This window comes from Gadus macrocephalus, chromosome 1 (assembly GCF_031168955.1).
Source record: "Gadus macrocephalus chromosome 1, ASM3116895v1".
NCBI lineage: Eukaryota > Metazoa > Chordata > Actinopteri > Gadiformes > Gadidae > Gadus > Gadus macrocephalus.
Genome location: NC_082382.1, coordinates 23,664,143 through 23,688,810, shown reverse-complemented (window position 1 = coordinate 23,688,810; position 24,668 = coordinate 23,664,143). Strand labels below are relative to the sequence as shown.

Genomic DNA, 24,668 nt, shown 5'->3' with positions numbered 1-24,668 from the left:
ATGTCCATCGCGACCACGGAGCGTCGGAGAGCGTCCAAACGATAGGGCGTCACGAGGGAGGGAGTGAAGAGCGTCCAAACGATCCAAAAATAAGGCGTCCGCGAGAGCGTAATTCTCTGCGCTATATATCGCATGTGAACAGGAATGGGCCAATCACCAATCACGAACCCTAACCACGCATGCTGACCTGATGATTGACAAAAATAAATAAGATGACCTTATGACCGCAAATAAAATACAGAATCATGTCAAAATAAAACAAAACAATGTAGAAATAAAGTATAAATGTAGGTTCATTACACCTGGTATACACACATACACACACGCACGGACGAGACACACACAAGATATACGGACACATAGGCAAGATAAAGACACGACACAGAAATACAGACACACAAAAGGTGCACTCAGAGACAAACATAGGCAATGAGATAAATATAAACACACACACACACACACACACACACACACAGACAGACACAAAACACACACGCGCGCACTGACCCCTGCGTCCGTGGGTCTTCCCACTGGGTGGTCCGTGTCTGGTGGTGAACGAAGTAGACCCGGCCCGTGCTGTCCGTCCTCTTCTCTGCAAACACACAACAAACATGGTGAGGACCTGGGAGCCGCCTGCACCAACATGGCCGCCTGCACCAACATGGCCGCCTGCACCAACATGACCGCCTGCACCAACATGGCCGCCTGCACCAACAGGGCCGCCTGCACCGCGTTTAACCTCGGCCTCCAACCTCCAACACTTATTGTATGTTGTACGTCCCCGCACTTAATGTACGCACTAAATGTACGTTGTACATCCTGGCACAAAAAAAAGTACTTGGCATTGTGTAGCATCTTATCCTGTCTATCTTTGTTGTGTACGGGGAATGGGTTAACCTAGTGATTGTTAGGTTCTTTGCACTTGTTTCCATCCCTACTGCACCCACAGCGGTAAGTCGCTTTGGATAAAAGCGCCCGCTAACGCCCTGAATGTGGGAGCAACCGAGTGTGGGTGTGTGCGGGTGCTCACCCCATCCGAGTGGCAGGGAGTCCTGGGGGTCACTCTGCGCCGCGGGCACCTGGTCCTGCTTCACAAACACAGAGGGCCGGTTTATCCAGACTCAACACCTCCGCGTCACACTCAGCTACTGACGTGAGGGCCCCGCTCTCATCGTCCCGTCCCCCCAGGAGCGTAGGGGTTAGGACCTCCTGCTCAGGGACGAGGCCTACAGCTAAGACCGCGGACATCGGGGTTTGGACCCGGAACCTTCCGGAGATGGAAAGGTCTGGATCTGATTTGAAATCCGACTGAGGTCTCGACTGTCCGTTTGACAGAGGATCGTCTTATACATACTGGCTCAGTTTACAGACAAGATGAAGAACAACACACAACAAAAACAAGTTTTGATTTAAAGATATGGGAGCAGAATTACAGTTTTGATTGCTCTGTCCCGTCAATCAAAAAGCAGCTTCTGCAGTGAGAAACAGAACGTGATCTCGTTAGACCACCGTGATCTCGCGTGATCAGGATGGCCTCACGAGATCCCGTTCCGAGAAACAGAACGTGATCTTGTGAGAAACAGAACGTGATCTCGTGAGACCGTCCTGACCGGATCCCGTTCCGCGTCTCAGATCCCGTACCCGTTCTCCGAACGGGACTTCGTGAGAACCATCCTCATTTAACGAGATCCCGTTCCGTCTCTCTCCGCAGACTGCAAACACGAGACATCCAGGCCCCCCCCCCCCCCCTCCCCACAGGCCTAGTAGACCCCCACAGCGCCAGCCCCACCACTCACCCCGTAGATGAACCTCTGGTTGAACTGCTGCATGGCGCCCTGCAGCTGGCTGCGCTGGTGCTGCCACTGCTCGTAGTTCCTCACCGTCTCCATGGTGGGGCGCTGCCACGTGGTGGTGCGCGTGATGTGGTCCACGAAGTACACACGGCCCATGGGGTCCACGCGACGCTCCCAGCTGGGGGGGGAGAGGAGGGGAGAGGAAGAGGTGTGAGATGGAGGGAGAGAGGGAGGTAGAGAAAAGAGGGGGAGGAGGGGAGAGGAAAGAGAGAAAATAAGTGGGAAAGGAAGGGAGAGAGGGGGAGGTGGAGAAGAGAGAGAGAAGCAGAGAGATGGGGGGGAGGGGGGGAGAGGGAGAGGGGGAGGAGGGAGAGAAAGGGAGCGAGGGTGAGGGAAGAGTGACGAGAGAGAAAGTAAGTTGGAGAGGAGGGAGGGGAGGTGCAGGAGAGAGCGGGAGGAGGGAAAAGAGAGATAAAGTAAATGGGAGAGGAGGAGGGGAAGGGAGAGAGGGGGAGGTGGAGTAACGAGAGAAGCGGAGAGAGATGGGGGAGGAGGAGAGGGGGTGAGAGAGAAAGGGAGGGGCGAAGGAGGAAGGGAAACGGAAGAGGTGTGAGATGCAGGGAGAAAGGGGGAGGGTGGGGGGGGAGGGAAGAGGAGGAGAGAGTGGGAGGAGGGAAGAGAGTGATAAAGTCAGGGGGAGAGAAAGGAGAAGGGAGAGAGGGGGGAGGGGAAGAGAGAGAGAAGCAGAAAGAGGTGGGGGAGGAGGAGAGGGGGAGAGAAAGGTAGGCGGGAAGGAGAAGGGGAAAGGAGGAGGTAGAGGAAGAGGTGTGGGATGGAGAGAGAGAGAGAGAGAGAGAGACAGAGAGACAGAGAGACAGAGAGAGAGAGAGAGAGAGAGAAAGAGAGAGAGAAAGAGAAAGAGAAAGAGAGAGAGAGAGAGAGAGAGAGAGAGAGAGAGAGAGAGAGAGAGAGAGGAAGAGAGCGGACGAGAGTGGGTGAGTGTGTGAACGGGGGAGGGACGAAGGTCCGATCGTCATGTTGTCTTAAAAGAGTAACCAGGCATTGGTGAGAGGTTCAGGAACCCGCTCGCGTCAGCGTGCAGGAGAGATCTCAGCCCTGCTGACACCATGAAACGCAGAGTACCAGTCTACGGTACATTAAACATTCATAGGAACCATACAATACCTCCTTTACATTATGGAGACACTTAACCACTCTAAGGCTTATTCAAGCTCTAGCTTGTCCGTCTCTTTAATACACCACCTCAGTATGGAACATCTACTGAAGACCTACTCACACTGTTAGATTACATCCAGGCCAGACAGATGAGGGGAGATGGGTTATGATACTAGATATTGTCTCGTCATAATATAGTTATATATCATCATAACCCATCTTAACTGATGGGTTATGATGATAGATACTATCATGAGCGGCCAAAAAGCCCATTTCAGTTCCATGTTGTCTTAGAGATGGGCTGCTTTAAGAAGGACAGGACCCAAGATGGCGGCCGTCTTTACCCAGAAGGCAGTGGTTCTGGCCGCTCCCACGTGGTCCTCTTCTCCACGTGGTCCACGAAGTACAGCCTGCCGTTCAGGTCCACCCGCTGCTCCCACCTAGAACACCAACCAATCAGATGAGCCCAGATACACCCACATGACCACAACAACCAATCAGATCAGCCCAGACCCAACCTCATCACTACAATAACCAATCAGATCAGCCCAGATACACCCACATGACCACAACAACCAATCAGATCAGCCCAGACCCAACCTCATCACCACAATAACCAATCAGATCAGCCCAGATACACCCACATGACCACAACAACCAATCAGATCAGCCCAGACCCAACCTCATCACTACAATAACCAATCAGATCAGCCCAGATACACCCACATGACCACAACAACCAATCAGATCAGCCCAGACCCAACCTCATCACCACAATAACCAATCAGATCAGCCCAGATACACCCACATGACCACAACAACCAATCAGATCAGCCCAGATACACCCACATGACCACAACAACCAATCATCAGTCGAGAGGGATGGACGTGAAGTAAACATGAAGACCATTATGACACCGATCCACTCACCCAGGAGGGAGGGGCCCCGTGTTGACCGCAGGGGCCCGGGGCGCGGCCGCGGGGTTAGCCGCCGCGGGGTTGGCCACCACGCCGCCGGTGGAGGCCGGCTTAGCGATGGCCCCCGACCCGGACCCACACCCAGGGGGCCCGGCGGGGTTCCCGGCGGGGGGGCCCAGGGTGTCTGAGGCGGGGGCAGCGGGGGCAGCGGGGGCCGCGGGCGCCGTGGGGGCCGTGGGGCCGCTGGCCGCCGCCACTGCGGGGGCCCGGACCGGCGTGTCGGAGCCCGACGGGCCCTCGCTGGAGTCCGCCGCCAAGGAGCCGTTGGAGGAGGAGGCTGGGAGGGGGGGGGCAGGGAGAGTCTGTTAACACACGGGTGGACGGAGGGGGCTGCTGGAGCGTCTGCTGTACTGGTAACCGGAAGGTTGCCGGTTCGATCCCCGGCTCGGTCGAGGCGTCCCTGAGCGAGACGCCGCCCTGTTTCGGACGAGATGGCTCGTATGGTCGACTCTGCCGTGAATGTGTGTATGTACCAGGGATGTGAACGGTTACAAAAAAATGTAAACGGTTACACTACCTCTTTTTTTTTTTTCGTGTACACAGTTAACCGTTTTTTTTTTATTCATTAATGATTTTTTCATTATTTTTTTTAAAGTGGCCCGCAGTCGCGCTATTGGGGGATTATTTGTGTATCTACACGGCGGATGCGCGCGCAGAATGATCGCATAAAGAACATTTGTTTGACCGGTTGCCATGGTTATCTCCGTGTGGTTAATTTGCGATGTTGTCAGCTTACTGTTACATTAAACTGTAATCAGACAACGCGGTTATATGCTATAGACCCTATAGTATCTGTGGCATAACAAACCATATACCACATCCGTAACTCTGACACTCTCTCCACTTTTAAGTCCCGTCTAAATACACATCTTTTTAAATTTACATATTCAATCTAATTCATTGACTCCCACCCATTTCACCCCACTTGTGTAAATTGTTTCAATGTATCTTGTTCTTGTGTTTTGTATGATTGTTGATTTTGGTTTTTTTAAACACTGCCCTGTAAGGTGACCTTGAGTGCTATGATAAATAAAATAAAATAAATTATTATTATTATAAAGGCTGGGACGAATTTCAAATTATAAATATGTACACTTTATGTTGAAAGTATGGACCGCCGCGACTCCCATTGAAACGAATGGCGCGGTGATTATTATTAATTTTTTACGGTTTTCGTTTACTGATTTTTCCTTGACGGTTAAGATTTACTAACCAGTTACACGTGTACACATGTACCCGTGCACACCCCTAGTAAGAACAATTGCAAGTCGCTTTGGATAAAAGTTTTGGATAAAGCGTCTGCTAAATGCCCTGAATTTAAAATGTAAAAAGTGTAATGATACGGTTCATCCGTTCGGCCGGGGTCAAACCCCATCACACGAGATCATCGTAGTTCTATTAATAAACGCAAGTAGAGACACCCATACTTCAATGGGAGTTCACATCTGCACATGATTAATGTGCAGATTACCCAATAGCACCATAACATGGCGGGACAATAATAAAAAAATAGGAGGAGAGGTTCAATGAGCGCAAGTCTTGCTTTGGCTGGGCAGCCATTGATTTCCTTATATGGGCGCGGTTCATCTCTCCGTGTTGTAATTCTGTGTCATTCAGATAAAAAGTTTTGGATTGCTACACTCCTCTCGGGGGCGGCCATTGTGAAATTCTGTAGAATCCAGAGTTTCGTGGTCCTTGCTTCGCCCTGAACTACAAGTCCCTCCCCCCGAGCCCTGATTGGTCCATTCGTTTACACTGTTAAGAGGCTGGAGGCCAGACAGGTCACGACCTCTCACCTGGCGAGGCGGCGGGTCTGCGGGGCGTCGGGGGAGGCGGCCTGGAGGGCCTGGGGGGGCGGAGGGGGCGGGTGCCCTCTGATGTCACCGAGGGGGAGGGGGAGGAGCCTGTGCCGTTGACCGCGTGCCGGGCCTTCGGGGATGAGCGGTACTCCAGCTCGTCCAGCGCCGGGGAGCCGTCCCGGCTGCGCCTGAACAGAAACAGATCGGGGCCTTAGCATGTTGGAGGTGTGACGGCTGTACTGCAGGTCCTTAGCATGTTGGAGGTTAAACACAGCTTTATGCCCTTAGCATGTTGGAGGTATGACCGCTGTACTGCAGGTTTCCAGCGGCAGCGAATGATTGGTAGGTTGTTTTCATTTAAAAATGAGAAAATTCGCTCATCCTTGTACAGAATGAAGAGGTGCTGTACAAAAACGTAATTATAGTTTGTATCAAATTATTATTATTATATATATTTTTTAAAGCTCATAAAATAATTTGGGTCGCACATAAATTGACAGGGTCGGTCGGAAAGCGGAACCAAACAATTTTTTTTTTTTAGGCCTTAGCATGTTGGAGGTATGACAGCTGTACTGTAGGTCCTTAGCATGTCGTAGGTTAAACACAGCTTTATGCCCTTAGCATGCTGTAGGTTATCACATGTTTCAGGTCCTTAACATGTTGTAGGTTATAACACATCTTTCAGTTCCTTAGCATGTTGTAGGTTATCACATGTTTCAGTTCCTTGGCATGTTCTAGGTATTACATGTTTCAGTTCCTTAGCATGTTCCAGGTATGACACGTTTAAGTTCCTTAGCATGATCTAGGTAATCACATGTTTTAGAATGAATTATGTTTTTAAAAACGGATCTCGGAGCCCTTGGTCCCAAAGTGAGCTGAGGCCAGCACCTTACCCCGCGGGGGGGTCTCCGTTGTGTTGGGGTTCCCCGTTCGTCGTAGCTGAGGGGACACAAACACAGACATGGGAGTCACTATCCCATCACGGTAGCATGTCAAAACAGGTGCTCAAACTACGCTTGGTGACACGCACACAGACACACGACGTCTGAGCACCTGGGGTGAGGCTCATTAGGGGTGAGTCAAACTGCAGGAGGGGGGGGGGGGGGGGCGTTACCGTGGTGATTGGCCTGGGCTGCTGCGAAGGCCTCTGGGTCCACGGTCATCCCGTCCAGACAGACGGACAGATCGCCCACCACGTCCGTCTGCTCCCGGTCGGCGCTTAGCTTCAGAGTCTGCACCACCTCAGAGACTGGGGGGGGGGGGGGTTAGGAGAGAGGTGGATGGCAGGTGGGGGCAGAGGGGAGGCCAGGGAGAGAGATGCGTGGGTGGGCAGGGAGAGAGGGGGAGGGGGAGGAGTTATGAGACGGAGGGCGAGAGAGCGAGTGAAATTGGAGTTGGAGTGAGATCGAGGTGTGACCGACAGGATGAGACAGAGGGGAGGAGACGGAGGAGAATGATAAAAGGGGTGAGATCGGGGGTGAGAGAGAGGGAGGGAGACGGAGGAGAATGATAAAAGGGGTGAGATCGGGGGTGAGAGAGAGGGAGGGAGAAAGAGATGGGATGAGAGGGGGTGCGGTTGGGAGAGAGGGAGTGAGAGTGAAGAAGGGTGTGTGAGACAAAACAGAGAGAAAAACAAAGTTAGGCCAATGAACAGCAGGAATCCAAACCAGCAGGATTTCACTTGCACCTCGCAGTCATGACATCACACCGTCAACACAGTCCCACGGCAGCCATGGCGACAGAGCTCCTCGCCTGTGACAGACCGCTTAGTGTATCCTCCTCCCCGAGAACACATTCTTCTCCGCTGAAGTCACCGAGATGACAGCCTAGGGCCGGGGCCGTCCCTCCTCATAGAAACCTTTATTGACACGCGGCTATTGTGTTGACGCTGCATTCTGCTCTAATCTCCTCCTACTGTACCCTGGGTGCTGCGACCTAGCCCTTGTCCAATACCAGCTGGGCGTGTGGTCTGATGGAAGGGTACACACCTTGTTAGGGATCGACACTGGGCTTTAAGGCCCCGTCAACACGGGCAAAAAACCATCTTGTAGGAATATCTCTGTTAAGACGGACTCATTGCGAGAACGCATCTAGCTGTAGAAACGCTGTAGTACATGTTCAAGGCCACTGTGTGGCGCTGGTTCTCCACCAATAAAAGTTTTTTAAACCTTTTTGATTGAGCAGAAAACACTTGGTTGGCTGTATTTAAAGCTACAAAAAGAATACAAATCAAATAAAAATAAACTCCTGGTGGGGGGGGCGATGACGTCATCGTTTGCGTATCTGGCGTCTTCACGAATCCGAAAACAAAAAAGCATAGGCACGTAGATTTGATCTTATCCACCAACAGGACAACAACGCATACCTGGTTGACCAAAAGTGTGTTTTCGGCCAACGGAAACGCCGGATCAGTCAGGACCGTCGGCTCAAACGCACAGCATGTATACGTTTTCACCAAAAAATATTTTTCGCGTCAGACGGGGTCTACTCTAAAACCTCTTCTACGGTCACATGACCTCTGAGAGCCTCGACACTAATCCGGCGCAAATCTATGAGGGCCGCCATCTTTGCCTGTCGCCATCGCTGCGTTGCTGAAATGTTACTTGCCGCTGCCCTCTAATGGTTTTTCAGTGAAAAGCATCCTGCTCGCGGACTTTTCGTAGTGACAGGTATAAACAACAACATGGAAAATTGGATGGATGCCAAAACTTACCGATGAAGGTAATTTATTGACAACGTAATGTATTAAGATGTGTATTAACTGATGACAACAGTAAAACCTAGCTGCCATTACTAGCTGGGTTTGCTAATATGTTCACAAGCTTCACAAGTTGCAAATAGCTAACCACGACCAGTTGAAGCAGTTGTAGCAATAAAATACATGTCCTTACAGGTATTCAGGATTATTTTATTAATCGTCTGGCATGCGATGAGCTTCAGAACGCAAACTTCAGGGCACTGATTGAAGGTCAGAATGATATGAGCTCCGGATGGATTGGCCAGATACTACACGCCATCGCAGATCAGCTCATCCGGTTAAAATGTGTCGTGAGGTTTTCACAGGCAGTGAACTCGTACCATAATGTGTCAGTAACCATACAGAGAGAAGATGGCAAAATTCTTGAATGTGTGTGTGACTGCGTGGCCGGCCGAGGGAAGTGTTGTAGCCATACAGCAGGACTACTGTACACAATTAAAGATGCAACAGCAAGAGGGTTCACAGGCCTGGCCTGCACAGACACAGCATGTACTTCCCAGCATAATTGAAAAAAAAAAAACAGCTAATGTACTAAAAAAAAACTAAAGAAAAAGGAGAACATTTCGCATCAGCAACAATACGGGGACCAACACGCTACCTCCGTAGCAAAACACGGCAAGTCTGGTGATTCCAGCAACGCAGCAATGTCGGCGCTGCTTTACTTCCTGGTTCGCCGGATTAGTGTATATTGGCTAGGCATCCATGAACTAAGACGCAATCATTTGCAGTGCATCATGGGAGTAACCAGCAGACAAGCCCGCCCAGTAAAGAGGTTTTTTTTTGACTCACATCTAATTAGGACAACAACGCATATAATAATAATAATATGTTGCTGACGAGCAAGGTGAGATATTTACAAGGTGAGACTGTACAGTCAGACCCGACTGGAGAGAAAGAGATGTCAGATGTGCAGCAAACAACACACACACACACACACACACACACACACACACGACAAGGTAAATATAGTAGTTCTGTGTAACCGAGCCCTCTAGGGCTTAGTATTAGATTACACCCACACACACACGCACACTCAGCAAAATGTTGACAACAAAAACAGCCATTCATTAGCCCCAAAGGGAGGACAGGACACCATAACACAACCATTCATTAGCCCCAGAAGAAAGGCAAGACCCCATAACAACAGCAATTAGGCCCGTAGGGAAATGAGAAGACACATAATTGTTTCCCCGTTAAACGGTTCAATCTGGGGCCAATTTCTTATCCAATTAACCAACGCTCGTTAACAGTTGACACAAACGTGATTAGGGCACAGCAGCGGAGGGGAGCCCATGACGCTCCCTGACATGTGACGTTCACATCAGGAGTGAGACGGCCAGCGTGCACGAGAGAAAAGAGCGGGAGATCAGAGAGCGTGCGTGAGAGCGTGCGTGAGAGCAGAGAGTGCATGAGAGCAGAGTGATCGTGAGAACAGAGTGTGCATGAGAGCAGAGAGAGCGTGCACGAGAGCATGTGTCAGAGAGTGTGCATGAGAGCAGAGTGTGCGTGAGAGCGGAGAGTATGCGTGAGAGTGTGCGTGAGAGCAGGGTGTGCCTGACAGAGTGCACGAGAGTGTGCATGAGAGCGTGGCAGCATGTGTGGCATAGTGCATTCTTTCCTAACCACATTGACAACCTGGCTCGTTGAAAACAATATAGATATGTAGAGAGGAGAAAATAAGAATACTGCAGTGTTGCTCGGTAAATACGGTATGATGGCTTCTAATACAGTCGCATGACCCAGTTGACTTCCTGTAAATAGTGGTGCTTTGTGATGACATCCGCGGCTAACCACTAGGCCGCGTGTATTTGTCTACTCTTTAACCGTTTGCCAACGGGTGGTCTGCATACTGCATTCTGGGTAATAAGTCAAGCCGTCCGCCGAGATAAGTCAGAGATTGAGACACGCATGAAGCAGCAGGAGTGCGTGCGTGCGTGACCTGGCGTCACTGCACCGCATCCTGCCATGGCCCGGTGTTTGTCCGACCAAAGTCCTCCACCTCCGCCGGTGAATAGCTACTCAGTGTCTGCTCCCAGCGTTTCAATCAGCTCAGCCAAACTCTGAAACGCCAGAAAAAAAAAAAAAAAAAGATAAACCTGCAGGGCGAGTCAGCTGACGTGGTCTGAGGTGTCAGCTGATCTGGGGCCAGACAGGACAGCTGCAGGCTCAGGTTCCCTCCGGGCCATAGTCAAACAAAAACAGGCTCGCATTTATAAGATTGTTATTATATTTATTACCAGTTGATAGGCGTTCGGGACGAGGCATTCAAAGTGCACTGTTGACGTTAGGAGCAGACTTTGTTCTGGAAGGTTCCACGGGGTAGATGGTTTACAAAGAAGACACCAGAACCGTCGGGGAGAGTGTGAGTGTGAGTGTGTGTGTGTGTGTGTGTGTGTGTGTGTGTGTGTGTGTGTGTGTGTGTGTGTGTGTGTTACCTTTCATATCATGTTTTTATGCCATCAGAGGGCTTAGGGGGGGTGGTCTCGGAGTACAGTTTGGCATTGCACAACACACAGACTCACAAGCACAGTCAGAGAGAGTGACAGGGCTGGCCTTCACCCACCCAGGGAGTGAGAGAGTGAGAGATAATCACATGAACACAATGTATTCCATCTGCTCTGAAGCTCTCACGCTGTGTGTCACAGTCCCTACACTACCCCTTCAACTACTCTCATGGTAAGGAGCAACACACACACACACACACACACACACACACACACACACACACACACACACACACACACACACACACACACACACACACACACACACACACACACACACACACACACACACTTATCCGAAGCAACTCTCAATGGATTCCTATTTATGTCCTTAAGGGTCAACGTCCACTGGTAGTCTGCGGACATTGGGGGATCGGACCCCACACGTACGTGCGTACAAACGAGGCGTGTGGCTGCACTCACTCTTCATCTGGTTGGCCTGGAGGGTGTGGCTGACGTCCAGCGTGGCGAGGCCCAGCAGGACGTCTGCTTTCAGGGTCTGGTGGCTCCAGACGCGGAACACCAGCTTACTGAACGGGGTCACAATGCTGCAGACCCCCGAAGGAGGAGGAGGAGGAGAGGGAGACAAAGACACAGAGGTTTATGTGACCAAGCATCGAGGAGGAGGAGGAGGAGGAGGAGGAGAGGGAGACAAAGACACAGAGGTTTATGTGACCAAGCATCGAGGAGGAGGAGGAGGAGGAGAGGGAGACAAAGACACAGGAGGTTCATATGACCAAATATCGATGAGGAGGAGGAGGAGGAGGAGAGGGAGACAAAGACACCGAGGTTCATATGACCAAGCATCGATGAGGAGGAGGAGAGGGAGACAAACAGACCGAGGTTTGACCAAGCATCGATGAGGAGGAGGAGAGGAGGAGACAACGCACACTGATGTTCGTGTGACAAATCATCGTAGAGAGGAGGAGGAGCGGGGGGGACAACACATGATTCTTGGAATCACTCTGAGCGTAATTGTCTTTAATTCTTCTTCATAAATGTAACTCAGATCATTCTGAACACAGTCCTTGTTGTGTTGTTTGCCTGAAGCACTTTTTATTGCAAAAAAAAAGCACTGTATGATTACATTTCGATTTGTCATCCAAAGTGTCTTAAAATACCATGAGTGGATACATTATTTGAATGGGTCCCCAATGGGCCTCTAACCGTAATCCCCTGGCAGTTCTGGTACCATGCCCTCCTAATATAACTACTCAAAAGAAGAAGAATAAAACATAAATAACGATAGGGCTGGCTTTCCGTGCAACCAACGTTTTGAATTTAAGCTATTGTTCGATATTTTATCATGAGATGCTGTGTAATAAATGAAATAACTTTGCCGTTTGTGCAAACAACATTTGGCTAGCATTCAAACGGTGTTGACTCAAGACGTTAGCCAAGCTTGGCTTGACAGTCCCCGAGGAACTGAACGTCGCCCGGTTTGGGTGACAACCCACCACACATGGAACAACATTCAGATCCATAGGGAGGATGGTCGAGTGGTCAGGATGTTGAGTGCCAGCTGAAAAGGTACCGGGTTCGGTAGGCAAACGTCCCAAATTCAACCTGACAGCATCCTCAAAGGCTTGATCAGATATATCTGTGAACTGGCCCCAGATCTGGACGAGTTTGATCAGTCTAATTCCAAATTGATCAGGAATCTGATCAAAGATTCCTGATGGAATCAAACAACTCATCTGAATTAAACACCAGTTTACAGATAGTATCTCAGCATATCCCTTAAAGCCTGATCCACCCTAAAACCAGCCTTCTCTGCAATCACTTTGGATCGAGGCGTCTTCCAAAGGAATGAATGAAAATGAATGAATGATGAATGAATGAAAATGTGATGGCTAAGCAAGTGTTTTATATGGAAATAACCAACAAATACTCTAGCATCCCGTGAAAAATGTATAACAAATCACACTATCAGCTCTTACCACCGGGCCTAAAAAAAATTCTAGGGGAAACACTGGACTGGGTAGTCCCGCCCGTTCTGCCAGCGATTTGAGTTCGCCCTTCAGAAGGGTCTGGAGAAGAGCAACACATTTCTTTCTAGTTTCGATACGTTTTTGCGGGAGCCAATCACCAAGCTGGCCTTTTTCCCCCCCTGGCGCGCTATGTGGTATAACACAATGACGACAGGGAAGCGACGGGAAACAGCCAATTGCGTACAGACAGAGTCATTTGAACTAGGCCCATCGATCACGCCTCTTGTGCTGAAGAGAATGACAGGTAGCTTCCCCAAAACCAACAATGCAATCTACGATTGAGCTTGGTCTGGCAATAGCCAGGCTACAACGACGTACAAGTCTTGAGTCTTGACACTACAGAACACACTGCCCCCAGGGGGCTGGTCTGTTCTGTCGCGGTCCGAGTCTTGGTACAACATGCCCCCCACTATGAGGGCCAGAAGGCCAGGGTGAGGCCAGGCGAACACATTTGTGGGGTTCAGTTTCCAACCGCTAGCCCCTGGTAAACACGTAAGGAATAATCACAGAGAGGCCGGGCAATAAACAGTTTGATATGCCCGGCTCGTGGACGGCTTAACCTTCCGCGAGCCGGGCATATCAAACTGTTTATTGCCCTGCCTTGAGGTGATTATTCCGTTTATTCTACTTCGCGCAGGCCAACATAATAAAACAATTTATATACTTTAATAATTAGCCTTTTTCTTATTCGTATTGCATGTTTATTAAATGTATGCTCTGTTTAATTCCATCTCCCTCGAAAAGTAGTTCCCTTTAGAACTACGGTGAATAACGTTAGCTCAACTGTAGGTAACGCGTTTCTATAGCAACCACACAAGGCTGGATCTGATCTCACTAGTTTAACAACGTAGTTGTTACATTCGTATCAAGTAAGCTTTAATGACGATCGATCAAACATGCACTCCTTGGTTTATTTTTACAACGGACCTCATGTTTGAAATGTATGTGATAGTAAACGATACAAGCGGCGTATTGATCTACTGTGCTCAGTCAGCAGCAAGTAGAACCGACAAGTCAGCGGGCAATAATCCGGGCCGGATTAATGCACCCCTCCCAGCCAATCAGAATCGAGCATTCTTAAATGAAGTAGAATAAGTGTTAATATCTCCTGGATCAACCCTATTGGACCCCCCCTGAAACCCTAGCTGTATCCAGGAGGTACTGCACAGCCCGGACAGGCTAGCATTACATTTAATGGTGTGTGGACAGTACACCTGGTGTGTGGATATGATGAGACCAAGATATATTCTCTGAGAGACGGCCGGCCTCTTGGTCTCTACAACTCTCCCTCCCTCCCTCCCTCCCTCCCGCCTCCCTCCTCCCTCCCTCCCATCTCTTCCCGCCTCTCTCTTCTTTTTATTTGTCTTTAATTTGTTTCATTCAATCTCTCTCTCTCTCTCTCTCTCTCTCCCTCTCCCTCTCCCTCTCCCTCTCCCTCTCTCTCTCTCTCTCCCTCCCTCTCTCTCTCCCTCCCTCCCTCTCTCCCTCCCTCTCTCCCTCCCTCTCCCTCCCTCCCTCCCTCCCTCCCCACAGGCTGCACCAGAGGGAACAATATGATTTACAAAAGCCAGAGGGCTGAGTCACTACTAAGAACGATTGGCAAGCCACGACTTCCCGCTAAAGAAGAAGCAGCACATTGCTCCATGGGGGCCAAAAACAGAACTATAATTGAGAGGTGGGGCAGAGAGCTCCTCTCCAAAGAACAGAAGGAACTACGTCGAGAGCGTTAGGCCAGAGGTCCACCGGATATCAACAAAAGGTGGCTTGCCCTAACTCATCCTCTGAGATGATTCTCCATAACGCTCCTCAAAAGGGCACATCAAGTCCCACCCCACACATTCTGTCCTCCAGCTCCTCTCCCCAACCCGATCCAGCTCATAAATACTTTCCTTTTAAAGTCAGATTTACACTAGACCAGCGGTCCCCAACCTTTTCAGCATCAAGGACCGGTATGATTCTCCGAAAAGTTTCACGGACCGGGGGGGGGGGGGGGGTGGTTGGGTTATGTTGCGCAGAGGTTGCCAAAAATGCAAACATGTTATATGCAATCTAACAACTGCATATAGACTTATGGCATGTAAAAGAGTGACAGTATTGCGAAGTGAATTAAAAAAAAAAAGATATATATTTTTTTTTTAAATAAATAAATAATCTTTCTCTGCGGACCGGTACCAAATGACCCACGGACCGGTACCGGTCCGCGGACCGGGGGTTGGGGACCGCTGCACTAGACTATCCCCCCCCCTCCCCCCCCCACCATCCATCTCCAGGACGACAGGGGTTCTGGAGCGAGCTACCCTGGCCTCGGACACCGCACCCCCGCACCCCCGCTACCCTCTCAACAGGCCTGACCTGATGGGCTGGAAGGCCACACCGCAGGGGGTCAGTGGAGACAACATATGGAGGTTCATATGACCCAAAATCAATGAGGAGGAGGAGGGGAGGGGAGGGGAGGGGAGGGGAGGGGAGGGGAGGGGAGGAGAGGGGAGGGGAGGGGAGACCACACATGGATGTGTTCATAGGATCAAGCATCAGAGGAGAGAAGGAGGGGAGGGGAGAGGAGACAACCCACGGACATCCATGGAGAGGAGAGGGCAGCAGTGTGTCGGTGCCGTGGTAGAGGTGGTTGAGGGTGAGCGGTCACAGGTGACACACCTGCGGTGCCACCACCACCCTGGGTATGTAAATCACACGGCAGGACTCAGTCAATGGCTGTGCCGTGGCTGAACACAGGCTTTGTCCACCGGGGGACAGGAACACTGAGATAAGGGTGAAGCCATCTGAGACCAGCGCCACAATGTGCCATTGATATTTGGACACGAAGCACTTTTTCCTCCGAAGTGCTCAATCTGGTTTTCAGGATAGTCTTGCACACAGTTACTGGAAAACGACTTCCCCATATTCGACATTCCCAGTCGGGGTCAAAGCGTGCTTCAACAAACATTCAAATAATGTGAAACAATGTTTCGATAAAAACGTAACTCCCCATGAGACCAGCCTGACGTTACTACTGTGACAATAGGAGAACACACTCACACACACACACACACACACACACACACACACACACACACACACACACACACACACACACACACACACACACACACACACACACACACACACACACACACACACACACACACACACACACACACCCCCCTGTCCCTGGTCACTCTGGGTACCCTCCTGTGATTGGCTGACCTCCCATGGGGACCCCCCTGTGATTGGCTCATGCGTGCATGACTCACACAGTGAGGGGCTGCTTCCACTTGGGGCTGTGAGTGTTGTTGCACGTGGCCGTCTTCTTGGACTGGCCGTCCACCGTTACCTCCACGTAGGGACTGGGACCGAACCAGTTCTTCCTGTTCTCTTTCAGCTTCGCAGAAAGCACTGGAACACAGAGCGAGAGGTAGAGAGAGATAGGGAGAGAGAGAGAGAGAGAGAGCGAGAGCGAGAGAGAGCAGGGAGTCAGATAGAGGGGGAGGGAGACAGATGGAGGCAATATATGAGTGTTTGAATGAAACGTATTAAAGACAAATAAGACAAATATCGGCTGGCTGGCTAGCACACACACACACAAAAACACCAACACCCACACAGACACAGTGAATACCATTCATCATTCTGTACATAGAAACACCAGCGAGACCTTTCCTAGCCGAGCTATCGAATAGGCATAAGCTAAGCTATCGGCTAGGCTATGAGCTAAATCTTACCAAGGATCTGTAGCTGTGCCTTCATAGGGTAGCCATTGGTATGACCCGGCATGGCGACCCCACTCGCCATGACATAGGGCTGGGAAGAGGGCCTGTAGCACAGAACAATACGTTAGCATTAGCATTAGCGTTAGCAACACATTGGCTCTATGCTTCAGAATAAAGCTGCAGGAAAGCAGATTGCACTGGTTTACCGCCCAATCTTAAATGCTGACGTTCCTTTTGTGTGTGTTTGATGTACTCAAGCTGGGCGGATAGAGTGTAGTTGACGGTAGAGAGCCAGTCACGCCGTCTGCCTTATCTCAAGCAGACTACAGCTATACGACCCAACAGAAATACAAGCTTTTATATCAACAACACGGATGTCAGGCGACCGTGAGACACGACCAGCTTCTGGCGTCGAGCAAACGCCATGATGACTGAGGTACGTCTGTACGGGCTGAGTCACTCCCCAGGCATCTGGAATATTCCGTCCACTTTGATTGTTTACAGGAATCTAAATGCCGGCATATTGGAAGATGCCATCAGAACAACACAAGCTGACGCAGCAGGGTAATGTCAACTGTCAAGCCAAGTCTCCACACCACAGCTTGACAGCTAAGGGTAACCGTCAAGCTAACACTGGTCTCACACACATCGTACTGAAGCTTTACATTTAAAGTCTGACGAGAGGAGTGAACGGGACCTTTCAGTTCATTTTGCTTCAATATTGCTTCAGTTGTTTGCTGGGGGGGGGGGGGCGGGGACCGGTTGCCGTGGGTTACATGGAAGCGATAACCACTGGAAGCCACCCGACCGGTTTGAACCACCACAGACGGGACGGGGCTGACCGCTCATCTCTGCCCTCAGGAGAGGACTGATGACTGCAGGGACAGGATCCTGCTCCCATCGTGGTGGTATCGCTCCGTGGCCCACCGCGAACAGAAACTCCCTCAGCACTGCCGGTGAACGTCATTAGTGGTCCGGTGGCCGGTGTCGTCGGATGACAAGCTAAAACGTCACGTCTCATGACACCGACGTCTTTATATGAAGCGTCTGCGAGTGTTTAGAATCCATCCCCCGTCTGAAAACTTTTGTTAAAATCTTCATCGGAAAGTGCCTAATGCCACTCACCGATGAGTTTCCCTTTGCCACTCAGCGCTGAGTTTCGCTTTGGAGGAAAAAATCTGTCACCAAACAGGAAACCCTGTCGCTCTGCCCCTCTCGCTCTGCTTTCCAGCTCAGGCGCTGTACAGGTTCCCATCAGAAGAAGATAAAGCCTATAGTCTTAAGGTGCGGCCACACCAGACGCGTATTTCGCGTACTTCGCGTATGAAATCGCCATTTTTTCCATAGGGAACCATTGGTTTACGCGCGTATTACACGTAATACGCGTATAAGCAACATTGTACGCGCGTATGAGGCGCGTATATTTACGCGCTATACGCGCGTATATCGCGTACATTTCAAGAGTTCAAAAAATTTAACTTTTTACGCTCATACGCATGACGATTAGCCATGTTGCCCAATCAGCGTTGAGCTTGACCCGACGTCACTGGCAGAGAGTAGTGAGCTTGGACAGAAGCATACGGCCGACATCTTTCTTTATTCTGTGTGGAAATAGTAACATAGTTACGCCATTAAATGCTTTTATGGAAACATTTCTAGCGAGAAATGTGCATTTTACTTTCATAATGTTCGCTCGGTGAATGTGAAGGATGTTTGGTTTGATAGTTATGACGAAGAGGGAACGCTCCGTTCACTTGCATGGACAGAGTCTCTGGTTACTAAGCAACCTCAACGTCTTGGCGGACTATTTCTCTGCTGATCAACACTACAGACACTACACGAACAGAAATGGAGGTGGATCAAAATATCATCGTCGCCGTGTGCGGCCGTCCTGTCCTGTACGACACCACGATGGTGTCGTACAGGGACAGGAACAAAACAGAGAGGGCGTGGGTCGACGTGGCAGAGGATATTGGCGTTCCTGGTGTGTGTGTGTGTGTGTGTGTGTGTGTATTTTGCTTGGCTTCAGCTATCGGTTGTGTTCTACTATGAAAAAAGTTAGCGCCGGTTAGCGGTAGCACCAGTTAGCAGTAATATTAAGTGATACTACTACAACAGACTGTCGCGCTTGTCAGGTTACACAACTTAATATGTATATATGTTCTTGTCAGTGGACGTATGTCGCAGGAGGTGGAAGTCACTCAGGGACAGGTATAGCGCGTATTGCGCGTATGCGACGATTTTTGACACAAAATGGTCAAGCAACATTATACGTGCGTATCTCGCGTAAAAAGTACGCGAGATACGCGTCTGGTGTGGCCGCACCTTTACTTCTGGATCTGAGACTAATCTAGTGCCAATACTATGAGCAGGAGGAGCAAAGGGGTGTAGCCGGGGGTGTGGGCTCCACTTGGACACGAGCAGTTTACAGTAACCCAGAACCATAGTAGTGGTGGTGGAGGTGGTGGTGGTGGTGGTGGTGGTGGTGGTGGTGGTAGGCCGCTGTCAATCAAGTGGGTTGCCATGGGATTCTTCAGCCAACGGCTGCCAAGGAGGCCTTGAGCCAGACGCCTGACAGCAAATTATACAGCTTACATCGCCGCATACGTCTCCATTGTCTAAGCATCTGCATATGGGTAATTTATTGGCCCTCAGGAGTGAAGTGCTTCAAGTCTCCATAGCAACTAGAACGGGTCTCCTCTAGTTAAATGCAAATCATTCTCATTCAAAAACAATATCAATGTTGACGGAAAGAAAAAGGGTGAGGGGGGGGTGGAGGGTGTTCCAACAGCAGAAAACTATTCTTGAGAAGAGGCATTGAGCTCAAGCCCAGTAACTGGAGAGTACGCAGATAAACATGCCTATCATTGTCTCGATGCCATAGAGTGCCATGAGGTGTAATCGGCCAGTGCCAACACACAATCATTGGCAGTAAAATGACACGGCATTCTGAAGGTCGAAGGTCGTCCACTCTGATGGAGAAGGTCCTTCTGTATCAGCTGAACGGCGCATTTAAATGTGATATGGGCCGGTGCTATTGTACATACCATGCTACGTGTATGGTTTGTTTAGGCGTCGTTATTTATACCTTTAGCCGTGTCTTCTACATCACAAAACAACAGGTTTTGTGATCCTTAATTAACAACGAGGGATTTTCTTTCTCAAGACTAAATTCCCTGAGGATTAACCAGACGTTTCAATAAATAAATTGATCGGAAAAAATCCTTCATCTTCGGCTGTCGCGGGCCTCCAATAGCCCCTTCCCATCACTTCAACCAGCCCAAAAAAACGATTGTATTTCCGTCTACCAAGCCAGTTTTTGCGCATGACCGTGGTTTGCCACAAAGCTAGGCAGATCTATCGCTAAAGCTAGCAAGATAGTCGCGCGTTTTGGGGGAGTGGCCGGCTAAAGCTAGCAAGCTAGTCGAGCGTTTTAGGGGAGTGGCCGGCTAAAGCTAGCAAGCTCGTCACACGTTTTGGGGGAGTGGCTTTGGAGGTGGGCCTGAAGGGAGGGCTGGGTTGTTTTTCAGTTGGCTTCTACCAAAAATCTAGCTGTTTTCTCCAAATCGCCTACCCCAGCTTTAACTCTGAGCCAGCCAAGGAAGACCCCGACATAAACAAACGCTGCGGCGTCACACCGGAGCGTTCCCTGGCTGGGTCTGGTGGCGCTCTCCCCTGATGTAGAGGGTGAATAATACATGGCTCCTCTCCCTCTACAGCGTCTGACATATGCGTGGCAGAGGAGAAGAGTCAGGCGTTGTGGGTAAACTTTCCCTGGTCCCGGTCAATAATTCATTGTGACTCGGCTGACTTATCTGCCTGACAAGCGGGCATAATGAGGCTGAGGGATTGCTTAGATTTAAGATACGCTGGTATAGACAAGACGATTCATTACAAGCATTTTATTTAGTCTAAAATCATTTCGATTTGGTTTCAATAACTTATATTTTCAACAGTTTGAGTGCCCACTTCCAACCTCCGATTTTGTAGGCAACACATTCAGATTTTATTTCCACATAAACAAAACCCATTTTGCAGTGTTGTACAAAAAGTTTCCCCTTTAGTACAAGAGCATAAATAGATCAGTTAATGCGGGTGTGTGGTGGGGGGGGGGAGGAGGGAGGGAGGGGGGGTTTCCCGTCTACATTAGATGCATTGCCACTCGCCTGATTAGACCCCCACAGATACGCACTTAGTTGTTCTTGAAAGTCCACTAAATCAAATGCTCTTACATAACTCCGCCAGTATTTTAATGCAAATAGAAGTTAGTCATTGAACGTTGACAATCGAGAAGCAATGAGAAAAAGATCCCCTCTACATATTATATTACATCTCTTGTCAGGTCAAAACATGTCGGACCAGCTCTGTAACTTCTCTCTCGGCCCAGTATTATTTCGTCAATAGAGGCGAGGGACGGTATGAGATCAGCCGTCATCAACCTGAAACCAGAGACCGAACTGTGTTTATCCACCAGACGGAATACACTGTTAGAACAACAGTTTGATCACTATCTCCATGACACACACACTTCATGTGTTGTCACACGTTGCGTACCATGCGACTACTAGTGACAGTGACTATGTGTATCGACCAGATAGAATACACTGTTAGAAGAACACAATCGATCACTATTCCACAGCCACTTCATGTGCTGTCACATGATGCGTTCTGCTGAATGGAGTCGAACAGGCCTTTCACAATAACAACACACTGGGGGGCTGACATCTGACATCCAGCTCCGACCAGCCGCCATGCAAACGCTCATCTCACCCTCGTTGATCACCACATCCACCACCGTATCACTTATTCAAACAGCTGTGCACTGTGACAGCCAAATCCACAGACACTCACACTCTCACACACACACACACACACACACTCAAACCAGGATTACATAAACAACACCCTAATGTCTCCTGGAGTGACGGGAGCCCATGAGCAACTCACGCCCGAACCAAGGTGTTCGGCACCAAACACGACACCCGTCTAGTGAGGATAGGAATCAGCGTTTTGGAGCTAGAGGTTGAGCTGTACGTGTTGAATCTGATCCACTGCTAGCCTAGCTACCGGGGCTAGCCGAGGAGTCATCATCACGGCTGCTTTTAAAAGCCCGGCGGGATCGATACGAGGCGATACAGCTGCCGATCAATAACCAATCCCGAACCCAACGCTTACCCGTGTCCGGTGGGCGAGTTTGAACCCGATACGTTGCGTTGTAGTCAACTTTCACCCCTAATTTCCTGGTTGTTTTGGGGGTCTTTCTAGGCTTCACGAAGAAACTTCCACCATCTTCGTAATCGTGTCACGTGACCGAAACAAGGTGGGGCGCGTGCTCGAGCCTAGCGGAGCGCTGATTGGCCGCGGCGCGGCGTGCTCTCGGCCCCGCGGCGCTGTGATTGGACGGAGGGGGCGTGCATCGGCCATAGGTCGGACCAGTTGTCACGCCGGATCCCGTCCGTTCGTGGCCCCCGCTGTGATGAGCGGTCGTGTTTACATCTGATCCGATCATGAGTATTTATAGAAGATATAATTATAAAGCACGGCCGACGGAAATAGTTTTACCGGTCAAGTGTAGAGACAACATTTGACAGCAGATGGCAATGTTGCATCTTCTTCCCATTTAGGTTGGATTATTTTATTTTGTGATGAGCTAATTGATTGTAAATCACAAATGGTTCGTTGTTGGGATGTTCGGACCTTCGTGTTTATATGTAAGGGCGTTATGTAGGCTGTAGTAGTTAGGGCGTAAATAGGATAATATACCACGTGGTGTTAGTGCAGATCATTCAACCAATACTTTGACCAAAGGCCAGAGCACTTGAGTGTGTGTGTGTGTGTGTGTGTGTGTGTGTGTGTGTGTGTGTGTGTGTGTGTGTGTGTGTGTGTGTGTGTGTGTGTGTGTGTGTGTGTGTGTGTGTGTGTGCGTCTCTGCGTGCGGAGATGTTTTTTGTACCCTTGAACAATGACTTATCTTATCTCTGAAATATTTGAATCTTGTCTCTTGTAATGTGATTGGTGGATTCAAATAAAGAATTAAATGAGTGTGTACGTGCGTGCGTGTGTGTGTGTGTGTGTGTGTGTGTGTGTGTGTGTGTGTGTGTGTGTGTGTGTGTGTGTGTGTGTGTGTGTGTGTGTGTGCGTGCGTGCGTGCGTGCGTGCGTGCGTAGGACCGCCTCCCGTCATCTTTCCATTACTGTGGTGTGGAGACTGGACGCGGAGGCTGAGCGCTGGACCCCCGGTAATGCCCAGGTCTCCCAGGGACAATGCGAGAAGTGGAACATTCGGAGTAACACTAGTTTGACTCAATCAGACCCATCAAAGACGACGGTAAGTAACGGTCCTAGTTTACGCGATACCCATATTCGTGTTCGGTTTGTGTCTGCACGCTGAGGCTCCGTCGCTGTCAGTTTATGATGGTGAATGTCTTGTAACTGGTGGAACAAATGATATGGTAGTCATTGATTTAAAAAGGATAACTGAAGGTGGTTAATGTTGCTCGTTCTGGCAGCATGTCAGACAACCTGTCGATGATCGATTGTTGTAATCAGGAGTCGAGGGGAATTGCTTGATAATCTGAGATATTTGGTTCCCCGACCAAAGTACCAAAGTATTCAAGGTAAAAGTAGTCTACTTTGTGCATTTCAATTTTTAATTGATATTTTAGTTACAATTAACAAATATTAACAAAGGGTTAGGTTATGACTACTAGTTTGCTATTTATTATGGCACCTTATTATAAAGTGTGTTACCATTATTATTATTATTATTATTATTATTATTATTATTATTATTAATAATAATAATAATAATAATATGTTGTTATTATTATTGTTATAATTGTTATAATATTGTTATTATTAATTATGCTACTATTGTTATTAATATTAAGGTTAAACCATCTCATTTTATTGAGTACACCTTGCATGTATGTATAACTATAGGTTAAATAATAACACTATTAATATAAATCAATTCAAAATTACCAAGACTGCAGAACACCATAACAGGGTGAGCATTCTGTGCTAGCATCTCTGTCTGTTAAGTAATGCTCTGTCTGTTTCTGTCCTCTGCAAAATCTATGCATATATCCGTCATATAACAGGGTTTCAGTGAAAGCAATTACAACATAAACCCTCAGACATACTGCATTCAGAGATCTCTCTCTCTTTCTCTCACTCATCACTCTCTTTCTCTCACTCTCACTCTCTCTCTCTCTCTCTCTCTCTCTCTCTCTCTCTCTCTCTCTCTCTCTCTCTCTCTCTCTCTCTCTCTCTCTCTCTCTTCCTCCTCCTCCCTATCTCTGATGTACAACTCCTACCAGCCCAAGGTGGTCCCTTGTGGATGGTTCCATATACATAGGTCATGACTATAGAAACACTTCAATGCTGCAAAGGTAACGTTGGTTGCGTTCATGTGTGTGGAATGGGGGGGGGGGGGTGAGGTGAGTGTGTGTCCGTCCCTGGGTGAATGAGTGAATGAACACGCTGCGTTACAGAGCTGTGATGTCACTCTCTCTATCAGCAAACATTCCATTGGCACGCCGACGTTCCAGAAGTTAAAAAACGCTGTCTTCTTCGCGGCGGCTCCCCTGAGGCCCACCGCAGAGTCCGACTGTTCCTCTGGAAGATACCAGGTCAGGGAGTCTCCAGGAGGTGGGCTCGTTCTCAACGCTCAGAGCCGGGTCGCCCTTTATCTGCCTCTGTCAACCCCTCCCCCAGACCCGAGCCATTACACACGCTTAGAGGAAGCCATTTTCTCCCCAAACTCATGTATACACTTCCTATTTCAGTGGTTATTATCTTCTATTTCTGCTCCCAGTAGACTTAGAGGTTTTTATGAGTTGACCACCGTGAGAATGACTTCTTTCATTATGGGATGTAATTGTACTCCCTCGTAAAACAGTGAGGTTTTCAAGTGCCGTTGTTCCGAGGTTTGATTGGGCGACCTGCCGCCTTGGCTTCT

The 24,668-nt window shown here is 49.3% G+C and overlaps 1 protein-coding gene and 1 long non-coding RNA gene across 5 annotated transcripts in view; both read right to left on the bottom strand.

Annotated features, from left to right (window-relative positions):
- itchb (itchy E3 ubiquitin protein ligase b) overlaps nucleotides 1-22,132 on the bottom strand; it is a 31,116-nt gene extending 8,984 nt beyond the window's left edge. The window contains exons 1-12 of one of the 4 annotated variants that reach the window (XM_060053280.1): nucleotides 21,882-22,132; nucleotides 16,719-16,810; nucleotides 16,251-16,392; nucleotides 11,432-11,556; nucleotides 6,861-6,995; nucleotides 6,640-6,685; nucleotides 5,744-5,934; nucleotides 3,900-4,224; nucleotides 3,314-3,409; nucleotides 1,797-1,971; nucleotides 1,031-1,088; nucleotides 508-592 (exon numbers count right to left, since the gene is read on the bottom strand). In XM_060053280.1, the coding sequence (XP_059909263.1) occupies nucleotides 508-592; nucleotides 1,031-1,088; nucleotides 1,797-1,971; nucleotides 3,314-3,409; nucleotides 3,900-4,224; nucleotides 5,744-5,934; nucleotides 6,640-6,685; nucleotides 6,861-6,995; nucleotides 11,432-11,556; nucleotides 16,251-16,392; nucleotides 16,719-16,788 (1,448 nt within the window). In that variant the 5' untranslated portion in view covers nucleotides 16,789-16,810; nucleotides 21,882-22,132. Of the gene's footprint in view, nucleotides 1-507; nucleotides 593-1,030; nucleotides 1,089-1,796; nucleotides 1,972-3,313; nucleotides 3,410-3,899; nucleotides 4,225-5,743; nucleotides 5,935-6,639; nucleotides 6,686-6,860; nucleotides 6,996-11,431; nucleotides 11,557-16,250; nucleotides 16,393-16,718; nucleotides 16,811-21,881 lie in introns of those variants that run through there. The other 3 variants (XM_060053275.1, XM_060053276.1, XM_060053289.1) reach the window with 3 other exon arrangements.
- On the bottom strand, nucleotides 14,355-15,468 carry LOC132458948 (uncharacterized). The gene is made up of 2 exons (XR_009526054.1): nucleotides 15,228-15,468; nucleotides 14,355-14,908 (listed from the first exon to the last, which is right to left on the bottom strand). It is a non-coding gene; the product is annotated as an uncharacterized LOC132458948 (long non-coding RNA).
- Nucleotides 22,133-24,668: the final 2,536 nt, after the last annotated feature.